The 23,185-nt window shown below is 46.5% G+C and overlaps 1 protein-coding gene across 17 annotated transcripts in view; it reads left to right on the top strand.

The window, feature by feature from the left end:
* The window catches only part of MACF1 (microtubule actin crosslinking factor 1), a 302,261-nt gene that overhangs the window by 201,610 nt on the left and 77,466 nt on the right, over window positions 1–23,185 (top strand). For 16 of the 17 annotated variants that reach the window (XM_079988578.1, XM_079988577.1, XM_079988586.1 and 13 more), the window contains 12 exons: window positions 393–516; window positions 773–981; window positions 1,239–1,556; window positions 2,472–2,641; window positions 2,841–2,997; window positions 4,536–4,653; window positions 9,481–9,543; window positions 10,800–11,041; window positions 12,792–12,921; window positions 14,851–15,050; window positions 17,346–17,841; window positions 18,510–19,981. In XM_079988578.1, coding sequence (XP_079844704.1) covers window positions 393–516; window positions 773–981; window positions 1,239–1,556; window positions 2,472–2,641; window positions 2,841–2,997; window positions 4,536–4,653; window positions 9,481–9,543; window positions 10,800–11,041; window positions 12,792–12,921; window positions 14,851–15,050; window positions 17,346–17,841; window positions 18,510–19,981 — 3,699 coding nt within the window. The remainder of the gene's footprint in view (window positions 1–392; window positions 517–772; window positions 982–1,238; window positions 1,557–2,471; window positions 2,642–2,840; window positions 2,998–4,535; window positions 4,654–9,480; window positions 9,544–10,799; window positions 11,042–12,791; window positions 12,922–14,850; window positions 15,051–17,345; window positions 17,842–18,509; window positions 19,982–23,185) is intronic. The other variant, XM_079988580.1, reaches the window with a different exon arrangement.

The raw sequence follows: 23,185 nt of genomic DNA, 5'->3' as shown, positions 1-23,185 counted from the left end.
GCACTGCCTACCCCCCCCAAAAGCTTGGCCCAGTTAGTTGCCATCAAAGTTGGCAAGATCAATGATGGTTAAAAATACAGGGTGTCCATGATGATTAAGTATATTATGAACATAGGAAGCTGTGTTCTATTGAGTCAGACCATTGGTTGGTCTCTGGCAGCAGCTCTCCAAGTTTTCAGGTAGGGGTCTCTCCCAGCCCTACCTGAAGATGCCCAAGATTGACCTGAGGACCTTCCATGTGCAAAACAGATGCACTGCCATTGACATATGGCCCTTCCCTAACCACAGCCAGGTTTTATTGAGATATTATATAAAAGAACTGCAGGTTATTCTTCATGTCTGTCCCTGCTCTAATTCCTGCTCTGCTCTCCCTGCCATGTCAATTGCAACAGCACCTGCAGGAAGACCTTGCAGAGCACCAAGTGCCTGTAGAGAGGCTTGAGAAGGCAGCTTGGTCCCTCTTGGAAATACACGAAGCGCCCTTACCTGATCACAGAGGCATTCAGGAAACCACAGGTAAGGATGGAAAGAGCTGCTTTCTGGCCCTTGTTGTTCTGTGGACTTCCCAGGGGGGTTCTGGAAATGGGAAGGTGTTGTTTGAGTTCACCACCTCCAGCACCAAAGTGCCTTGGGCTGGCCAGCTCTGAGAAATAACATTTCGCGGCCTCCTTAGTTGGCCTTTTACACACGATCTATGGGGTACTGTACTGGAAGCCCTCCACCCATTTTAATTTTCCACACCCGGTTTGTAATGGATTTGGTTCTCCCTCAGATTCCCTCGTGAGCCGTTTCCAGAACCTATCCTGTCAGATGGCAGAACGCTCAGACCTCTTGCAGAAGTCCATTGCCCAGTCCCAAAGTGTGCAGGAGGGGCTGGAGAGCCTCCTTCAGTCTGTGGCTGAGGTAGAGAGGAACCTCCAGAAGGAAGACGTGGCTGCTTTCTCCTCCACCTCCATCCAGGAGACCCTCGCCACAAACATGGTAAGCCGGGGTTTGTATTTGCTTTCTGTCCATGGTTTTCTTCCCAAATATTTCTGTGCAGGATAGACTAAAGTATTTTTATGCACACTTTGGAATGCACCAAAACTGCACTGCAAAAGCAAGAAACGTGCATAGTCCAACTGGGAGTTGCGTTCCAATCCACAATGAAGTTCAAGATTGGGTCAGTTGGCTGTGAAAAGAATTCCTTCCCCCCAATCCTTATGTCTGCCTGCCTGCCCTTGTGTGTCCATTAACAGAAGCTGAAGCAGGACATCGCCAGGCAAAAGAGCAGCCTCGAAGCCACCCGGGAGATGGTGACCCGCTTCATGGAGACCGCCGACAGTACCACAGCTGCCGCTCTGCAGAGCAAGCTGGCCGAGGTGACAAAGCGCTTTGGCAGCCTTTGCCGGCAGCAGCAGGAGAAGGAGGACGCCTTGAAGGATCTCCTCCCCAAGGTGGAGCAGTACGAGCACCTCTCTGAGAAACTGCATCAGTTCATGGAGAGCAGGATGCGGCTCTTGGCCTCGGGAAACCAGCCCGATCGTGACATTGCTCACTTCTCCCAACAGATCCAGGTGAGAAGCTGCAGAATGATGGTGGTGGAGAGAGACAGAGAGGAGTGATAGGGGACCAGGCATAGCTCAGGAGTGGAGCCACAGTATTGTATGCATAGGTGGCTAGGTTCAGTCCCTGGCAAAGCTGGGGAAAGCCTTTGGGGACTTGATGGACCCAAAGGTCTGGCTCAGAATAAAGCAGCTTTTATATGCATGAGAACACTGAAAACGAGCGCTCATTTGTAATCCTGATTGCTGGGGGAGAATGTGTGTGAGAGAGCAAGATGGAGGAGGGAAGGAGTTTGTGAATAAGTGGGTGTCTCTTATGTGGGTGGGTGTGTAAGTGAGGAAGAGTGGTGTGGATCCACCCAGCTGCCTCTTGCATTGGCCCTGCCCGTTGCTAGCATGTGGCCCCTAAATGTTAACAAGGAGGGAATATGGCCCTCAAATTGGCCTTTACTTAATAGTTCTATACTCCACCTTTCCTTGTTGGAAGCTCAATGTGGCTAACAGTACAATCAGACCATATATTGACAACTGACTTTCAAGAATAGGAGCCTTTTAATGCACACTTTACCTGGTTATATGCAATTCGAACACCTGATTAGCTAACTGCAAAATTTAGAGAAGTGTGAATTTCAAAGGATGACTGCATTTTGGCTTGTGTGTTGTTACGGGAAGTGCAAATTTGGTAGAATTGCCTTTCAGCATGAACTGAATAAAATTTGTCCACACACACACACACACACATATCCCTTCTGCCTCCCCACACCACCCCCAGTCACACATGGCTTCCAGGAGCTGACATGAGCTGTGCAGTCTCCATTGGTGGCTTTCTGTAGTGAATTTGTCCCAGAGGACCAACTTGGACCCGTGTGTTGGGTACTTCTCTTTGTTCTAATGGCAACATTCCATCCACCCCTGTTTTGTTGCCAGGAACTGAATTCTGAGATGAAGCAGCACCATGAGGACTTGGACACATTGGAACATCTGACCACGGAGCTGAGCTCTTGTGGTTTTGCAGCAGCAAGCTCCTCCTCACACCAGGAGAAGGTGCACAGTTTGCGGAAAGACTTCATGCAGTTGCAGAAAGCAGCAAGGGAACGGTAAGGGGTGCTCTTTCCTGCTCTGTGATACAAAGGTGGTGATGAGCAGACACTCTGCAGCTCAGGGGTAGAGCATCTGCTTTGCATGCAGAAGGACCGAGGGTTGTGCCACATGCACAAGAGACAGTGTTGTGCTAGGAAAAGGGCTAGCAGAGCTGACCCACTTTTTTTACCTGCCTCCTTTCTCTTCACTTCCCAGAGAGAAGGGCGCATCCTCCTGCCAAGAACAGTTGGACGAATTCCGAAAACTGGTTGAATCCACCAAGCAGTGGCTGAAAGAAACAGAGGCGACTATCCCAGCCACAGAGGCTTCTTTGGGCACCCATGAGTTGGAGAAGCGGATGCAGCAAATTGAGGTGGGCAGAGAAGGAAGGAAAGAGTCCCAGAGCCTGCTAGGGAAGATTTGCTCTTGAGGGAGGGAGATCACAACAACATAAACAGAAGAGCTTCACTGCATCTGTGTTGATGGTCTGAATAGGGGCTAGTTTCCTCTGAAACTGCAACAAATACAGGAAGCTCTTGGGGGGACCCTCTCTTGTAGGCTTTCTCTAGTCTTTCCAGGTTCCTATAGCTAGAGCTGTGGTGTACTCTGTGAACGAACAAATCACAATTCTGCACCTCCCCCAAAATTAATCTTGAGATCTGGGTTGTGGCATTGTTAAAATTATATTTGTCTTTTGTTCTATCAGGTAGCCTCTGAATGTGTGGTGAGAGCCAGTGTGGTGTAGTGGTTAAGAGCGGTAGTCTCGTAATCTGGTGAACCGGGTTCGCGTCCCCGCTCCTCCACATGCAGCTGCTGGGTGACCTTGGGCTAGTCACACTTCTCTGAAGTCTCTCAGCCCCACTCACCTCACAGAGTGTTTGTTGTGGGGGAGGAAGGGAAAGGAAAATGTTAGCCGCTTTGAGACTCCTTAAAGGGAGTGAAAGGCGGGATATCAAATCCAAACTCTTCTTCTTCTTCTTTATAAATTTTGCAGTTAGCTAATTAAATTAAATTAACCCAAAGGGCTGCCCAGGTGGGTGATGCATCCCAAGTGCTGGGCAGACACACCCGTTAAGCATCAGCAAGACTGATGCATTGTGTGCCTTCAGGCCATTGCAGGTTTATATCAGTTTGCTTGTTTTGCAAAATATATTCTGCTTCTGAGGTTGACCTGAGGCAAAGAGATATGCAGAGCACCAGGCTCCAGTTCCTGAGTACTAGAAATTCTGCTTGCCCTTTCCCAACATGACAGCTGGGACTGAGGGGAGTCAGTATCCAAAACATCTGGAGACCACCAGGTTGGCAAAAGCTGCTCTGCCCCTCCCCGCTTTTCTGTTGAGACTTGGCAGGATTGTGGCCATCTATTCAGGCCTGTCTTCACATCATTATGGGTTTTGAAAGAAAACATGGAAGCTGAAGTTCTCCAGATGTTGGATTTTTGCATCCAATAATACTTTTGGCGGAGGATACCTTTCCCTGGGGCCCAGCCTGGTGTTTCAGGAATTGCCTCCTTCCATAGAAAACTGCCTGAGAACTTTCTGCTGTGGCCCCTTCTTTATGTTTCCTGCTCCCCCTTCACCCATCAGTAGGTAGGGATAAGAGAGAGGTCTTTCTTGGGTTGCAGCATCCAGATTACAGCATGTCTGTTCCCTTGATTGCCCAGCCTTAGGCAGGCATTGAAAACACACTTGTTTTACTGGGCATTTTAAATGCTTTAAATGTGTTCTGATAGTTTCCCATGTTCTAACGTTACATCATTTGTTGTTCTGACAAATTTGTAAGCCGCTGTAAGTATTCACTTGATGTTAAGAGGATAGATCAGATATAAATGTGCACCAGTGCCAGCCAAGTCTTGGGATGCCCTACTTGCCTTTGGCCACCTTCTGATGCCTGACTGTGATCTCTTAACAGGTGATCTTGGAAGAATGGACAGGGAAAGGAGTTCTTGTGGATGAGATCAACCGCAGGGGGACGGCCTTGGAGAGTCTGATAGTTGAGATTACAGCTCCTGATGCCCAGTCCAAGTCAGGTGGGTGAGAGAGACAGGGGCATGTGTCTTCAAAGCTGTTTGGAGACCACAGAGACAGCACAGTCCTTCCTCCACTTTGGGAGCCCTCCTGACTTCAGTTGCTGATTTGTCCAAACCATAGAAACTTGAGGTGTGTGGCAGGGGGTGGATTGGGGAATAAGCCATAAGGCTTGTCCTGATTCAGCATTTCTGCACTCTGCATAAGATCTTGGAAGATCTGGCCCATTTCTGGCATTCTTGTTTTGTGTTCACATTGATGGTCAGAGACCATGTGGTGGAGCACTTCAGTCCCCAGGCTACCTTAGTTAAAGGATCTCAAGAAGACCCATTTCTGCCTGAAACTTCAGCTGTAGTTCTCTATTCCAAGTAGAGCAGCCTTCACCAACCTAGTGCCTTCCTGATGTCTTGAACTACAACTCCCATCAGCCCCAACCATACTAGCTGGGGCAGATGGGAATTTTAGTCCAAAACATCTGGAGGGCACCAAGTAGGTGAAGGTTGCTCTATTTATTTAATTATACTCATTTTGGGATTTTTATACTGCCCTTCATCCATGATTCCAGGGATTTTTGCAGCACATAAAGCAGCAAAATACAGCAAGTTGCTATAAAAAGTCAAAAAAATCATCAATGAAAGAATAAGCAGAGCAGCAGAAAACCAGAATTTCAAGTAGTAAAACGTTTTAAAAGCCTAGCAGACTAAAAAGGAAAAAAGATGAAGACTTGCATGACCCCATAGTATAAATGACACAGGGCTGAGCAGTTGTCCCCCAGCGCCATCTTCTGGAAATCACCAGAAGTGGAGTGAAGCCACTGGATGGCCATACCCACAACTCCTAACCTACAGAGGCAACCTAGAACATACAGGAAGTCATGAGTGGTCCTGGATATTCAGTACGGTAGCACTTTTCCATCACTCTCTTGACATAAATCATTTATCAGGGTGACTAATCTGGTTTCTATGCCAAGACCCAGATTGAATTGGGGGCTTGTCCACCCTGGAGTTTACAGTGTTTTTGCAGCTGTTTGCGTCTCCATTTAATACGTGTAACCCTTGGACAAGATTAAATTCAATACTTCTTCCCTTGCAGGAAATTAGATTCCAAACCACTCCACTTGGGGTCGCTGACCATTTGTTTTGGTATTTTTGGGTGGTTAGATTGTCACTTTCTGCTACTCCCGTTTCCATGCCCACAACTTCCTCAGTGATTTCGTTGCTTTTCCAGCTGTTTTTGCAACTTTTCCCAGTACACTCCAGAGGGGAACTTTTTTTCTTTTGATCATAGAATCTTAGAGTTGGAAGGGACCCAGGGGTCATCTAGTCCACCCCCTGCAATACAGGAATCTTCTCTAAAGCATCCATGACAGATCCAACCTCTGCTTAAAAACCTCCAAGGAAGGAGATTCCACCACCTCTCGTGGCACTCTGTTCCACTGCCAAACAGCTCTTACTGTCAGAAAGTTTTTCCGCATGCTTAGTCAGATTTGCACAAAACCAGAAAACTGCACAAGCAAACCACATTAAAAATGGCTGCAACAGATATATTGTGCAGCAACCTAAAAAGTGTGTGCTGAGAATTATCAATAGCTTTCATTTCTTTTCCACCCCGCTGGTAAGGGCATGTCAAGAGCTTAACCCTATCTATACCCCTTCTCTCCTTCTCTCCCTATTTTCCTTTTGATGCCCTCAATTGCACAAAGCCAGAAAAGTGTGAGAGAGAATTTACAGTTGCCTGACTGTGCTTTTGCACATTTCTTGGGCGGGCTGGTTTTTTTAAAGAACAAGGTGTCCATGCAGCTTTCAGCAACATGCCCTGTTGGTACTTAATTAGCATAATAGAATCAACAAATTAGAAGGCAGGGATGGCCATGAAAGGAAATGCCTTTTGGGGATGAATAGGGATGACTGAAGTTGTTCCTCAAGTACAAATTCAAATATGTGCAGGTGTGGATCACTCTGCTCTGATTTGAATGAGGTGGGGGAGTGGATTAACAGCTAAATAATACTCAAATGTGGCAGTTGTTTGGTCACCATCTGCTCAAGCACCTTGCTCAGGAAGAGGATGTTCCCTAGTGTCTAACAGATGTTATCCATCCTTGAGACCTAAGATGACTTTGGTTTTCAAGAGACCTTCTCTCCTAAAAGCCATCGATTGCCACCTGGATGCAGGCAGTTCATTTTCTTCTTCTCCTAGATGTAATTATCCATGAAGGGCAAGGGATGAGCAAGCATGACGTAGGCCACACCTCTACACGCCCCTTGTCTGAATCTTCAGGTTGCAGCAGCTGACTGCTGCTCAGTGGTAGAGCACATGCTTTGTGTGAACCACTCTGAGATCAATGGGAGAAGGGCAGTATATAAATTAAAATAACTAAAAAATGCTTAGTGTGCAGAAGGTCCCATTTTTAATCTCTCCAAGGAGGGTTGATGAAACACTCCTGCCTGAAACCACGTAAAGCCTGCTGATGGACCAATAGTCCAACTTTCTATAAGGTAGCTTCTTCTGTTCCAGTGAACCCACAAGACCCGAGCAGACAGAGTCCTGGACATGCCCTTTGTCTGAACTGCTGTGCTTGTGGCAACTAGGACTGTGAACTCAGTTCAGCCTTTGCTCTGAAAGCAAATTCCTTCACTCAGAATATGCTTCTCTTTCAGTCTCACTGTGTATCTTTTGCACCTGGCTCTGTTAGTAGATCTTGGGGGTTTATTAGACCTCACAAACCTGAAGTCTGCCCTCCTGTTCTCTGAACCATATATAGCTCCCCCTGGTATTTGGTTCCCAGGACTCAATAAAATGTGGGGGAAGAAGTATTGAGAAAGCTGTGTGGTCTTGTGCTGTGCTAATTTTGTTTATGCTGAGGCTTTTTTCTCCCAGTCACATCCATCATTCTAAAATGAATTGTGGCTCAATTTGTGCATGAATTGGGCAACATAATAGCCGCCCAAATACTGCTTTTGTGTTGTTGGCCCCGCACTTTACAGTGTTAATATATGCAAAGGTCAGTCACATTGGTTTCCCAGGTGACAGGATTACTTCCTGCTGCAGTACCAAGCCACATGACTTCATGGAGATTGTTCTTTGGTGTCTTCCTTGTTGTTACCCAGGCAACGACAAGGAACTGAGCTTCAGGCAAACACCCGAAGCTGAGGTTGTGACATGTCATCACTACTGGCTACTGAGACAACAATGAACCACCTTTGGGGGTGGGATTTTATTTACACACAGCCTTTATCATAGAGAGGTTCCATGAAATGGTCCACATTTGGGCATATGTGGCGATATTTTTGTACCAGTGCACAACTTTAATTAAAAATGAACAACAAACCAGGAAGTGCACTAGAGCAAATGTTTTCAGCCAGTTTTCATATTTTGCAGTGGGCGTAATGGAGGCTTGTGCTTTTTTGTCGTGGGGAGAAATATTCATCTCCATCTGTTTTTTGTTTGTTTGTTTGTTTTGTTTTGTTTTAAATAATAAAGTCTTATGCAAGAGTGATAAAAACATATTGTGCAAGAGTTCTACATTGTTATTATGGATTCTTTAGGCTGATATGTGTACTAGAATCACAGTCTCTTGCTTGCAGAGCTTTTGAGAGAATATCTCCTCTGAACCAGGCATTTGGCCATCAGTGGAAATGAGGGCCTTTTGTTTGGCATTGGGGGCTGCCGGAAACAAGCTGGTAGAGGTGCACTTGGGTGAGGATCCAGCAGAAGTCAGGTTGTTGCAATAGACAATCTCCATGGAAACGTCCCCCCCCCCAGATAAAACACCCACAGCAAAAAATGTGCTAACGAGCTTCCACACCAGCAATCACTGCAGAAGTATAATGAGTTATTTCTAACCATTATTCAACAATGGCTCCCACACCTTTTTGGGCCACTGCCCCCTTGACTCCATAAACTCATCCCCAGTGCCCTGTAAAAGGTAAAGGTAAAGGTACCCCTGCCCATACGGGCCAGTCTTGACAGACTCTGGGCTTGTGCGCCCATCTCACTCAAGAGGCCAGGGGCCAGCGCTGTCCGGAGACACTTCCGGGTCACGTGGCCAGCGTGACATCGCTGCTCTGGCGAGCCAGAGCCGCACACGGAAACGCCGTTTACCTTCCCGCTGGTAAGCGGTCCCTATTTATCTACTTGCACCCGGAGGTGCTTTCGAACTGCTAGGTTGGCAGGCGCTGGGACCGAGCAGCGGGAGCGCACCCCGCCGCAGGGATTCGAACCGCCGACCTTTCGATCGGCAAGTCCTAGGCGCTGAGGCTTTAACCCACAGCGCCACCTGTGTCCCTCCCAGTGCCCTGTACCCTACCTTATAAAAAGCATTATTCAGAATAGCAGTTTGCACAACCCACTAATAGCACAATAAAATTCTAAACAGGAATAATTAATTGCACATTTAATCAAAATCCAATTAAATCTATTTAGTTGAATTAATTCAACAAAATTGATGAACTTGATCCAGTAATGCCAGCTTTTCAATGTTTGGTAGTCATTTGCACCTCCAGCATCCCCCTCACCCCCCCCCATTTGCCTCTTGGCACCCCACTAAGCAATACTGCTCCCAGGGCAGTATCGCCTACTTTGGGACCCACTGTTTTCAAAAGTTTGGGCTGCCACTTCGATGCTGTTGAAGCTGTCCTGTGGATGCTGTAAAAACAGCAACATCCCCTCTCAGATGTTGGTCTCTGTTTGCACATAGCCCCTTCGTGGCCTCCTAGAAAGGGCTGTATTATGGCTTCAAAGGGCACAGCTTACATGTGTTTTCAGACGCCCGTATTTCTAACATGTTTTGTCTTTGTCATTTTGTCTTGTCTCCCTGTTGTTTCGCTCAGGTTCTGTGCTGCCCGCTGGGGGAAGTTCTGTAGGCAGCGTTAATGGATATCACACCTGCAAAGGTGAGAGAGCCCAGACTGTTATGCGTGCTTGTGTGAGTTGTGTCCTGTGGCTGGTGTTGTCCTGTTGTTCTCTCAAAGTAACAGGGAAGTTGGTAAGGCCGAGGCACATGTTGCTGGTTACCCTGAAGAAGAGCCTGGCTGCTGGATCAGGCCATAGGGGGCCCATCGAGTCCAGTCCTCGGTTCTCACAGTGGCCAACCAGATGCCCCAATGGGAATCCCACAAGCAGGACTTGAGTATAGCAGCAGCTCTCTCCTACTGTCTTGTGATCCCCAGCAGCTGGTATTCCAATGCATCCTCTATCCCTTATGGATGGAGATTGTGTTTGGGTGCCCACTGTTGTCCCCTGTATTCAAGGCAAAATATCACTGGTAGAGCACCTGCCCAGGTTCAATCCCCAGCATCTCCAGGTGGGAAAGTCCTCTGTCGGAAACCCTGGAGAGCTGCTGTCAGTCAGTCCAAGCAACACTGAGTGAGCTGGACCAATGGTCTGGCTTGATATAAAGCAGCTGGAGAAAAGAAGGTGCTGCTCTAACCCCAGAGCATGTGTCCCCTCCGTTCGAACTGTGGAGAGGGAAGAGGGCATGCTGCAGAATAAAAACTTTGCAGGGTCCTTTCCCTCCCCCTCCCAAGCCTCACCTGGTGTCCAAGGAGGATACCTTCTCACAACAGTCTGACTGCTTTACCTCAACCAAATTGTGAGGCCTGCCTGCTGCTCCTCAGGCCAAGATGGTGGGAGTCAGAGCAAATACTGAGAACTTGCAGAATAAGAGCAAAAGGTTTTTCTGTGTGAAGTGAATATTTTGGGGGAGGGTTTAGAACAGCCTCCTCACAACCTGTTGCTGGACTACATGCAACTGGGGCTCATGGGAGTTGTTGGCTAAAACACATGGAGGGCACCAGGGTAGGGAAGACTGGCTTATTTCAAGTGCCTTTTGGAACTCATGTCTGGTCTGTTCTCAAATGCATGGCGAATAACTTGGCATTTCCTGTTTCTGTGACTTCATTGGCCCTGCCTTCCATCAGAATGTATGGAAAGCACACATTTGTATGTATAGCTGGTGTGCCTGTGAACCGCACAGGTACAACCACATAGGTACCCCTGGAATCACCTCAGCTGATCTGCTTAGGTGTCCTGTCTTTGTCCATATGAACACATCTCTAACTTTTTATCTTTATATTAACATCAATATGGAAATGAAATCATTTCTCCAGCTCAGATTCAGTCCTCCCCCTCTTTTTTTTGTTTTGTTTAGATTTGACAGAGATCCAGTGTGACGTGTCAGATGTCAACCAGCAGTATGAGGGGCTTGGTGCCACCTTACGGGGGCACCAGGAGCAGCTGTCCTCCATGTTGGCCAAGATGAGAGATGTCCAGGAGGAGGTGGGCTCCGTGCTGAAGTGGCTGGAGTCAAAGGAGCGGGCCTTGACCGCGCTGGAAGCTTCCTCCTCACCTACCAAGTCAGAGACGATGAGGGCTCAGGCGGACCATAACAAGGTTCCTATTGTTATTCATACATACCTTGAAATGTACCTCCTCACTTTGTTTGCAGCAGTTCGTGATAATTTAAGGGGAGAACGTCCATACATGAAATAACTTTGGGGGGGGGGGGATATCGCAAAGATACGCAATTTGGAAGTGGTCATTTTTATAGATCTGGCACAGGAGGTACTCTTTTATAAGGCTGATCTAACTGTTGGTGCTGGTGCATGGCCAGCCACTGAGCTTAATGACAAGAATCTAGTTGCACCGTGACAACCACAGGTGGTTTAAGGCCTTTATGCGCAATCCAAAAAACTAAGCAGGGCCCCAGACGTAGCATTAAAAAGGGAGTACAGAAGGGAAAGTGTTTTTATTTTATTATTTATTTATTTAAGTTGGTAGGCTGCCCTCCATCCACAGATCTCAGGGCAGTTCACAACATAAAAATGCAAGACCCCAAAAAATACAAAATGCATAATAAAAGCAAGAGCAAACTAAGTATCCACCACCCACAAGACATTAAAAAGGGTATTGGGTGTAATCAGCCAAAGGCCTGGATGAGGAGGATTGTTTTCTCCTGGTGCCTAAAGGTGTATAATGAAGGCGCCAGGTGAGCCTCCCTGGGGAGAGCATTCCACAAGTGGAGAGCCACCACAGAAAAGGCCTGTTCTCATGTTCTCATGTTCCCACCCTCAGTTCCTATCATGGAGGAGGCACATGAAGTAGGGCCTCAGATGGTGATCTCAGGGCCCAGTTAAGTTCATATGAAGAGAGGCAGTCCTGGAGGTATTGTGGTCCTGAGTCGTTTAAGGTTATAGGTTAAAACCAGCACTTTTAATTGGGCCCCAAAACTAACTGGCAGCTAGTACAGTCAGGCCAGTATCTTTGTAATATATTCAAATCATCCTGCCCCGGTCAGTAACCTGGGTGCTGAATTCTGCACCAGCTGAAGTTGCCGAACTGTCTTTAGAGGCAGCCATACTTATAACATGTTGCAGTAATCTGAGGACAAGAAGGTAAATTCCTGACACTGGACATGGAGGAAGTAACTGAGCAAAGTTCATCTGATCTGTCAAAGAGGAAGGCCTGGCCAAAATAACATAGTGTGGCCCTAAGCAGACAAAAGGTTCAATGCTAACAAACACTTCTGAAGAGCCACCTGAAACTGATGAATGTATTTTAAAGATAACATGTCCCTTAAATGCTGACTGGATGGTGGCCTTGCAGCCCTGAGAGTCTAATTTTGAAAATCTGCTACTGCAACTGACTTAACAAAACTGGAGAATGAAGCACTGTCTCTCAGGATTGGCAATCAGTCTGAGTTGGTCTGACTGGTGATACTTTACAAAGCTGCATTTATAAACACATTTCTATGTGTTGTGAAAAATTATTGTGCATTTTTCAAACTGACTTGCCCTGAGAGTTCATTATGTGGCTTTGCATTATGGCCTGTAATATATTTCTGGTTATCAGTGGAAGTGTTGTTGGGTGTGTTGTCTTTTTCAGAAAAGTTCAAAGTGTGCTTATTTTATAGTATTTTCTAGATTCTGCCCTTCATGACCAGGCCCAGCTTGAAATGCATGTGGCACTTAAATCCCTTGTAAATGGCAGCTGTTTTTCTTCCCACCCACCCACCCACCCCACACCTTGAGATTTCTGCTGCTTCATCAAATCCACAAACAAACCATATTATGTTTCTAAGAATAATAATAATATTGCAATTGTCTCTTGTGGCTCTCTCCCCTCCCTGCCCATGACCCTGTAGGCATTTCTGGCTGAGCTGGAGCAGAATGCTGTGAAAGTCCAGAAAGCAAAAGAGTCTCTTTCTGGACTCCTGGAGAAATATCCCGAATCGCCAGAAGCAGGAAATTGGAAGCGGATGCTGGAGGACTTAAGTATGTGACCCAGAGACCTCTGAGAAAGTCATCTGGGGCTGAGCAAGACTGGGCCAGTTCTAGAAAGGCAAAGCAGAGCTCAGCTGAAATATAGACTGTGCGGTGGGTGGTGCCGTGGCAGTCGGGAAAGGACTGTAGGCTAAGGGGAAAGTGTGGAAAGCAAGACAAGGAAGCCAAAGGTCCAGGAAGTTCTCTTAACTCTAGTGCTGTGGAAGTGAATGAGAGCTGGCTGCCTCAGACGGCAGATGCTGAAGGCCAGGGAATGGCAGTGAGATGGCGGACAGCAGCCTACTCTGTGCCCCCTAAAGAAGCCTGCTATGCTCAGGGCGCTGCTGTCCTATCACCAGTATCAAAATAAGATTCAGCTACCAGTCCAGTCAGCATCTGTGTATGAAATGAGGGGTGCCATCTTGTCCTTGCCTGTAGAAGCAAAATGTCTTGTGCTGGCTGAGGAGGGGGAGTCATTTAGAAATTGTGTTACTGACATTCTTGGGGTATCATCAGGTAAACCTCTTTGGTGGCAAGCAGGCCAGCACATCCTGCTTCTGAACAAACCAGGCTATCACAAGTGGAGAAAGCATGTGCAGCAGGCAGAGAAGAGCGTTCAGCAATCGGGGGGTGGAGAGGCTGAGAGAGGAGGTGTGTCTTAGGCAGTTATCCTTGGTGTGAGAAAAGGGGCCATCCTAAGTGCATGTGTGTGGGTGTGCATTCATTTCCCACAGGGTTGGCCCAGTGGATTATTCCACAGGAATGTGCAGCTCTTTCCATTTGGGAGCTCTAGCCCCTCCCAGGCTGAGTGCATGGTCTCTCTCCACCCCACTCCCTGTTCTGCATGCAACAGAGGATCCACACTGGCCAGAGAGATGGAGTTGCACAAGGCCCTCCTGAGTAGTGTGTAGCAGTTGCAGACTCTGAAGCTTGCAGTTGTGGGCATGCCTTATAGTCAAGAGTTCCCTTACCCTCATATTTGGTTGTGTTTCCTTTTCCAGACTTTCCCTTGCACAGCCCACTCCAAATCTGGGTAGAACAGGCTCATGTCCTGGCCAGTTTATAATGACATTTTATTTCTGAAGCAGCCAGAAATCATTAGTTAGCACATAGCATGATCTAGTTTTTGAATGAGTGTCAGAGCTGATTGTGCCTGTCAGCTTGCCCAAGCTACTGCAGTCTTACTGTTGTTATTTTGGAGGAATGCGGTGTGATTTCCCACCCCCACCCCCACGAAAGATGAAGCCTGACATTTTAAATGTTTGCTTAAACTGTAATTCATATTTGCAAAAGAATATTGAAACTGCTTCATTTGCCAAAATTTCCCCTGAAAAGATTTTTTTTTACGAGCAGTTTTAAGAGCAGTTCCACCTCTGTTTGTTGAGAGGAGACACTCCCTGTTTGCATAGGAACTGAGCCAATGAAAAGCATTGTATGGAATCTTTCCAAAAGCTCATGGAGGAGGCTCTGCCATTCAGCTGAGATCAGGTGCACCACCTCATTTTGCGGGTAGGGGGAGCCCTTAGCGTGGGGGTAGGACACAGTGTGCACCTGCGTTAAATTTTGGGTTCAGTCTGCAGTATCTTCAGTTAAATCAGGAGGGACAGACTTAACCTTCCATCGGGCCACATTCTAGCCATGAGCAGGGTAGAAATGAAAGTAGGTGTGGCCAGAGCTCATACAGGGCAAGGCCACCCCACACCCATATGCATATACACATGCCTGCATGCTGTGACGACCATGTCCCAACCACCTAGGCCCATGTCACCTGGGGAGGGGAGACCTGGCCTCATTTGGCCCAAGGGCCTGAGTTTTCCCACTCTTGCTGTAAATACCTGATCAAGTATTTCCCTTAGAGGCCTTCATTCACCCGTAGCCAATGAGTCCTATGGAAGCCTTTGTGGAGGGAATGTACCCAGTCATGGTGTTTCTGGCATTCAGATTCCAGGTGGGCACATGCCAACCAGGTGACAGCAGAGCGCCAGCAGAAGTTGGAGAAATCAGCCAGCGAGCTGGCCAGCTTCCAGGTGGCTGAGGGCCAGCTGCGTCCCTGGCTGATGGAGAAGGAGCTCATGATGAGCGTGTTGGGCCCGCTCTCCATCGATCCCAACATGCTGAATGCACAGAAGCAGCAAGTTCAGGTGAGAAGCCAGCAAAGGCATTTTATGCAACCAGGTTGAAAAGAGTATGGTGGTCAATGCAGGTGGAAGTGACTACAAGAGTGCACCATGCTGGTCATCTGCCAGTGAGAGGGAACTGTTGACCTTTTGCACTGCACTGTCACCACTGCAGATGGCCTGAGCAGTCACAGCTTCTAGCCCAGCAATGATCAATTGGTATAAGGGGCTGATATATTTCCACCTGTCCCCTGGTTCATCAGTTTGAGCAACACAGGGTGCCTGTCCTTGCCTACCTGCTTTCCAGCTCCAGATCACTAGCCCTGACAGAAGGGGTGCTTGTGCAGAAATGCTTAGTTTCATTGAACAGCAGGCCCATCTCTTGCATTTGCCTTCCTCTCCCTTGGATTATGAATCATGCTGCTCAGAAGAGGCCTGTAGGCAGTCAAACGCTAGGATTGTCGGGAGATCTCCATGCTTATACAGTTTGACTCTCAGTCTGCAACTTGTTTATATGAACTGTAGCAGCAGCAGGACAAATAAGGCAGGGGAGTGGAATGTCTTTTGAATGTCATCATCATCCCTGACATTTTTTTAAAGCTGAAATCCTGTTTCAAGCTGACTTCCCACAGCTTCTTTCCAGAAACTCTACAGATGGTTTATAGCAACTCAATATGCTTTTAGTTGTGTGTCAGCCAACCTAAACTCTTGCAGCAGACTAACTTGTTTAATTGATTCATCAGCTGACATCACATACATTTGCAGCTCATTGGATGTATCTTCCTCAATGAAGAGGGACAGTTCATCTTTGGCTGCCTCATTGCTCAGACCTCAGCTTTCCAAGGAGCCTTGGACTTCCTTGGAAGCTTATCAGGGGTTTCTCATTCAGAATCAAATCAGGCATGGCAGGCAAGCTTTCGTTTACCACTTCCCTTCTAGTGTGCACACACAGGGAAATGTTAGGTGTGCTCCAGGATAAACTCGGGTCATGTGAGGCCATCTGGAACACTTGCAAGAACCAAGAGCATGTCCTGGAACAGGGGTCAGCAACTGGTTGATCTCTCAGTTGTTCAACATTAGCAACAGCAAAATGACTTTTCTCACCTAATTTAGGCTGCTGAAATGGAGATGGCTAACAGGGAGTGGATTTTTTGTGCAAAAGGACTGGGCTCGGAAAAAAATGAGCTCAGAGGCACCCTGGTATTTAATTCTAACTATGGGCTCCTTCAGACATTCCATTTATTCAGCACTCATATTAATTTGTTTACATGGTAGTTCAACTATGTCTGGTCTTCATTGCACACTCCTTCTGATTTGTTTGTATATATGCCATTTAGCATTTCTTCTGCATTCACCCTGACTTGCTTCCAGGGGATTTACAGATCTTCGTCTTAGTCAATCATTCATCCCACAGCTTCCCCCATCATTTTCTGTGCTGCAAAGTGGGACTTGTTTTATAAATTGGAGTTTGTGTAAAAAATGGATTTGTTGCACTTGGGTGACTGAACCCTTTTAATCCACTTTAAATGCCCCAAATAGAGATCGTCTGGAGGCACTCTGCATGTCTTTTGCACCCGGCTCTCACTGGTAGATCTTGGGGTTCTGGTGAAAAAACAGATTAGATCCAACAAGCCTGAAGTCCACCTCCGCCTTAGAATCCTTTGCAGTATATTGAGGGGTAGAACGTGTTCTCAGATTAATTAATGTGAAAATGGGAAGTTTGGAAACCACTGATATCCCCAGGAAAGGCATTGCTCACATCACATCACATCACATCATCACATATGTGCTGCTTGATTGTAAAAAACAAAGCACCTTCTAAGTGGTTTTACAAAAATTAAAAGAAACATTAAAGTTATCAATAAAAGCAGTTAAAAGCAAGTAAAGAGACACCAGAAATTGTACAGCCTGATGTCAATGGGCAGGGAATTTCAAAGTGTAAGTGCTGCCACTCTAAAAATTGATTTATTGCAGAATGAGCATTATGTGGCACTTGTAACAGTATCAGTTCCACAGTTCGAAGCAGCTGAGTGGGCACATATAGGGTGATCCTATAAGTAAACCGGTCCCTGGCTGTTAATGCCAGTATATAATAGTAACACCTTGAAAATGGCCCAGTAGTAACACCAAGTCATTATTTTCATCAGGTTTAAGAAGGCAGCCATTCCCTTGGTCCTTTTAAAAAAGTGTTTTATTATTCAACCAAGACTGACAGTGCTATGGTTGCATTCTCCTTGGCCTCTTTAATCTTTTTTTAACCATCTTGGTCTCTCATTAAAAACATATGCACTGCTTCTCTACCCCCCTCCCCCATTTTAGTTCATGCTGAAGGAATTTGAGTCCCGCAAGCCCCAGTATGATCAGCTGAATGAGGCTGCCCAAGGGATACTCACCAGCCCCAGCGAAGGGTCTCCATCTATCAGCAACATGCAGGAGGAGCTCCAGGCTGTCAACCAGAAGTGGACTGAACTCACAGAGAGGCTCAACTCACGCTCCAGCCAAATCGACCAGGCCATTGTCAAGAGCACCCAGTACCAAGAGCTGCTCCAGGGGCTGTCTGAGAAGGTGAAGGCTGCTGGGCAGTGCCTGAGCACCCAGTCCACCATCAGCACCCAGCCGGAGGCTGTGAAGCAACAGCTGGAAGAAACGAGTGAAATCCGGTCCAACCTGGCACAGCTGGAAGAGGAGATGACGGAGGCTCAGGCCCTATGTGATGAGCTCTCAGTCCTCATTGGGGAGCAGTACCTGAAGGATGAGCTGAAGAAGCGCTTGGAGACTGTGGCCCTCCCTCTCAAAGGGCTGGAGGATTTGGCAGGTATGGAAATGAATCATTTGAAAACATGGGGTCATCAGGTGCTATATAACACCATTTGCAGAATTTAGAAACACAAACAGCATTTAGTCAAAGAAGGAGGACTCCCAACAGCCAGGAAAGTTGTGTGGGCAATAAAGACCCAATAGATCCTTGGCTCACCAGATGTGGTGAAAGGCTTAACCTCAGGGCCACTCCACACATTATGAAGCAAACTCAGTGTGTCACCAACACAGGCCCAATAGGAAGCCCCAGCCAATGCCACCTCTCAGGTGTATTTTTCCCTAATGCATCTGTAGAAGAAGTGGGATGGTTAGCTGGGCTCCATTTTGTCTGTCTGAAAAGAATTGGAATGCCACCCCAGCCCATTTTGACCACTGCCTCTATGTAAATGTAAGGTCTAGAAACCGTTTTTTAAGGAAACAGATGTTCTGGGGATCCTACAGAATCAATTAAATCCCCCTGAATAGACTCTATGTTCTATGATTTGTGGCTTCCTAGGTTTATAAGATTGCCTTACCTTTAATGGTATACCAATTTGCTTTTTCACTGAAAGGTGCTTATTTGCGAAGACTGGAATGTAGATTTGTGCATCAGGCACATTAGGAGAGGTTCCTAGCTTTATGAAATGCATATCTTAACAATGTATTCCTGCCTCCTCCAATTTTCAGGTGACCGGATGAATCGATTGCAGACAGTGCTTGCCAGCTCCCAGCAATTCCAACAGATGTTTGATGAGCTCCATACTTGGCTGGATGACAAGCTGAGGCAGCAGGCACAGAGCGGGCCCATCTCAGCTAAGCTGGAGAGGCTGCAGTCTCAGATCCAGGAGCAGGAAGAATTCCAAAAGAGCCTCAACCAGCACAGGGGCTCCTATGAATTGATTGTGGTAGAGGGCGAGTCTTTGCTTCACTCCATTCATCCCGGCGAGGAGAGAGCCAGTTTGCAAAGCCAGCTGGTCAACCTGAAAGCAAACTGGGAGGAGCTTAGCAAACAGATCACAGACCGACATGCTAAACTCAAGGACTGCTTACAGAAGGCTCAGAAATACCAGCGTCATGTGGAAGACCTTTTCCCGTGGGTGGAGGACTGCAGGTCAAAGATGCTAGAGCTGGAAGTCACTCTGGATCCAGTGCAACTGGAAGCCACACTCCTGAGGTCAAAGGCTATGCTGAGCGATGTGGAGAAGCGCCGCTCCCTTCTGGAGATGCTGAACAGCGCCGCTGATATCCTCATCAATGCATCAGAAATGGATGAGGATGATGTTAGGGATGAGAAAGCTGGGATCAACCAGAAGATGGACGCTATTACAGAAGAACTCCAAGCAAAGACCGGTTCCCTGGAAGAAATGTCGCAAAGGCTGAAGGAGTTCCAAGAAAGCTTTAGGAACATTGAGAAGAAACTAGATGGGACAAAGCATCAGCTGGAAATCTATGAGGCTCTTGGCCCACAGGCCTGCAGCACTAAGAACTTGGAGAAGCTGAGAGCCCAACAGGAGGTTATCCAGGCATTGGAACCCCAGGTGGATTACCTGAGGAATTTCACTCAGGGCCTGGTGGAAGATGCTCCAGATGGGTCTGACTCCTCCCATCTCTTAAGTCAAGCTGAGGTTGCCCAGCAAGACTTCAAAGCAGTCAAGCAAAAAGTTAACGAATGTTGTCAACTTATGGAGAGCAAGCTTGAAGGGATTGGCCAGTTTAATAATCATGTTCGGGAGATGTTCTCTCAGCTGGCTGACCTAGATGACGAGTTGGACAGCATGGGCTCTGTTGGGAGAGACATGGACAGCCTGCAGTCTCAAGCAGAGGATGTCCATGAATTCCTGGGCAAACTTCAGAGGCTGAGGCTGGATATCCAAGCTTCTGAAGAGAAATGCAGGCAGATGTTGGATGATGAAGGAAGCCCTGACCTCATAGGGTTGAAACGTGAGCTGGAGACTTTAAATAAGCAATGTGGCAAACTGAACGAAAGAGGCAAAAGTCGCCTGGAGCAGGTGGACACAACGCTGGCTCGCGTCAAGGACTTCTATGACAAACTAAAGGAGCTGAACTACATGACAGCCACAGCAGAAGACAGCGAAGCTTTGCAGTGGGTCGTTGGGACAGAAGTGGAGGTCATCAGCCAGCAGCTGGCAGATTTCAAGGTAAGGACCTGGCTATGCTGCAGGTGGCTAATGTTGAATCTACTGATGAGTTGTTTTTAATGCTGTAACCCACCCTGGGACCTTAGAGTGTAGGGCCTGCACTGCTCTATGGGTGAAAATTCACCCTGTGCTCATTCTTTTTCTTTCTTTCTTTCTTTCTTTTTGCCATATATGATCTTTCAGCTTACCTTAGCAGTTTTTATACAAACGAGGGAGATAAAAGAGTTCTAGAAATAGTATAATATTATTTTTAAAAGACCTTTATCACTTGTTTGTATAAACACTGCCAGGTTGGGCAGAAAACAAAGAGCACAGGGTGAATTTCCATCCGTGTCATTCTCCATGGGTGACTCTTTCATTCGCATGAGCAACTTGTGTAGCCCAATTTAGGAGGCTCTTCATTCATTCATTAAATCTTAGTGTGTGCATGTATTGCAACACACCAAAAACTTAATATATTGTGCTTAAAAAACATCTGTCCCTCACAACCCACAGCGGTCAATGACCCTCCACTTATTTGGATTACTTATTCTAAATATTTAACTTGAATTTGGTTTGAATATTTTAACAGCTCTCAGCTGCCACAGGTATTCTGTGAAAAGGCTCTTGATATTTAGAAGCATGTAAGACATAATGAGGGATGCGGGTGGCGCTGTGGGTTAAACCACAGAGCCTAGGGCTTGCCAATCAGAAGGTTGGCAGTTCAAATCCCCGCGACGGGGTGAGCTCCCGTTGCTCAGTCCCTGCTCCTGCCAACCTAGCAGTTCGAAAGCATGAAGTGCAAGTAGATAAATAGGTACCGCTCCAGCGGGAAGGTAAATGGTGTTTCTGTGCACTGCTCTGGTTCGCCAGAAGCGGCTTAGTCATTCCGGCCACATGACCTGGAAGTTGTACGCCGGCTCCCTCAGCCAGTAAAGCGAGATGAGCACTGCAACCCCAGAGTTGTCCACGACTGGTCCTAATTGGTCAGGGGTCCCTTTACCTTTACCTTTAAGACATAATGAACTGCACTTTTATTACTTTTGTACTAGTAACTCCTACACCACAGAATGAGAAGTGAATCAGTTAAATCATCAAATAATTCTGTATTCTTCTGCTCACTCCATGGGGAGGTTGCTAGAGGCTTCCTTGTATGACTTGGTGCTCTGACCTTACCTTCTTCATCCAGTGGGGGCAGGAGTTTCTGCCACATCCCAGCACTGGACGCAATTCGAATTGTTGAACCATTCTCAATGCAGAGATGCCACAGTTTCCTCTGAGGAAACAGACTGGCTGTTGTCCCATTGCAGAGCCTGGACCCAGATCAATGAATCACAAATCATGGAAGAACATCCTCAGAGGGTGTGTCTTTTCTACTTTAAACAAAAGTCTTGCTGGCTGCAAAAGTGAATTGTGCTTCAGAGGTCTGAGAAACTCTACTCTTGAGGATGTATTGTTGTGCAAGAACTCTGAGCCAGTTTGCCTTGTTGGTCTCGCTGTTTGTGGCAACTGACTTGAACACACAACTTTTCCACTTGCCAGGAAAGACAGGGGACGTTTTAACAATCTCGGTGAATCACACCGTGAATTGATCTCAGTTGGGCATCTGGTGCTGACTCAGTTAAGCATAAGGCTCTGGACTCCTCCTAGCCTGAGTGCCTTTGATTGGAAACTGAGATTGAGCAAACTTTACATTGAGAAGGAGCTGTCCTCTAGCTGTCCTGGCTGACATGGAAAAGTTGGGAAGGGGCAAACACTGTGACTCAGGTTTTCTGTGTAGAGAGTAGAAGGCTTTGAGGACCCTCTGTAATTTCACCCTTGATATGTTTATCTATTTAATAATTTCTGCCCAGCCGTGATGCATAAATCAGGCAGGGTGCATTATAACAAGTAAAATTGCAATTGCGGGGAGAGACAATTAAAATAGCTATTTATTTATTATACTGGTTAATATTTAGAATTTCTAAGTGATGTACATAAAATGATTTTTTTAAGCAATACAAAGAATAAGAGCAATTATAATTCATCCTAGAATGCCTACCTTAAAATGCTTGCTGAAACAGGAAAGTGTTTGTCAATCATCTCAAGTTCGGCAGGGAGGGGGCCTGTCTAATCTCAGTCAGGAGCAAGTTTAACAGGGTTGGGGTCCACAATACTGAACTGCATGGCTGTGTCTGATGGCATACAGAGCCTGGGGAGTGGACTCCCCAATTTTTCCAGTTCTACTAACTGGTAACGTATATCATCTGCACCAAGGAAATCCTAACCCTTCAATCAGAATAAATTATTATTTATTAAACTTATTAATTTTTATTTATTTTACAAAAGCAGCTCACAATAAACACCTACATTAAAACTAGCATGAAACAAAATGAAGAAAAATCTAAAAAATTGATCATATTTTTAAAATACAGGATTAAAACATTATGTGTATGCATCATTTGAACATTATGTGAAATTTATTGTGCTTCCAAGATTTCAAGTTTTCAAAGGATAGAGAGGAGGGAGATTATGTTGACTAACTATGGGTAGCCTGTCTGGTTGTGGGGCTGATGGGAGCTGTAGGATGAAGACTATAAACTATTGAGAACACTGCAGGTCACCTAAGGCTCCCCTGCCCTTCCACATCACACTCCTACCTGATCTCTGGAAATCCTTCTTAGGTTTCACCAGGCCACTTTACAAAAGAGTCTATGAAATCGTAAGGTCTAGAAAGTGCCTGAAATTCTGTTCAGCACTAGCAGTGTGTTTTTTTCTAGAAAAATTGGTGTTGGTACTTGCCAGTACTCACCATGAAGTTGTTACAGTAAGTGACATACTTTTTAACCAAAGATGAAGGAGTGCCGGTAATTACCAGGAATACAGAAGGACTGTGTAACTTGCTTGTTCCTGATGATGTTGGTGGTGGTCTCTTGCGTTTCCATGCGCTCTGGTTTCCATCACAGTGTTCCGTTTCCCCAGAAGCGGCTTAGTGATGCTGGCCACGGAAAGCTGTCTGTGGACAAATGCTGGCTCCCTCAGCTTGAAAGCGAGATGAGTGCTTCACCCCACAGTCACATTTGACTGGACTTAACTGTCCAGGAGTCCTTTACCTTTTACCTTTATACAATAAAAAGTTTCAAATTGATTTGACAAAATAACAACACATAAAACAATTTAACGCATAAAGCAGTTCACACAGAGTTGGTGATATGAGGGCAGGGTCAGTATGATAGTTGTCCTTCC

The sequence above is a fragment of the Podarcis cretensis genome, assembly GCF_951804945.1.
Source record: "Podarcis cretensis genome assembly, chromosome: 8".
Lineage (NCBI taxonomy): Eukaryota > Metazoa > Chordata > Lepidosauria > Squamata > Lacertidae > Podarcis > Podarcis cretensis.
Note: the sequence above shows the minus strand (reverse complement) of the source record. Positions and strands in the feature narration are given on the sequence as shown.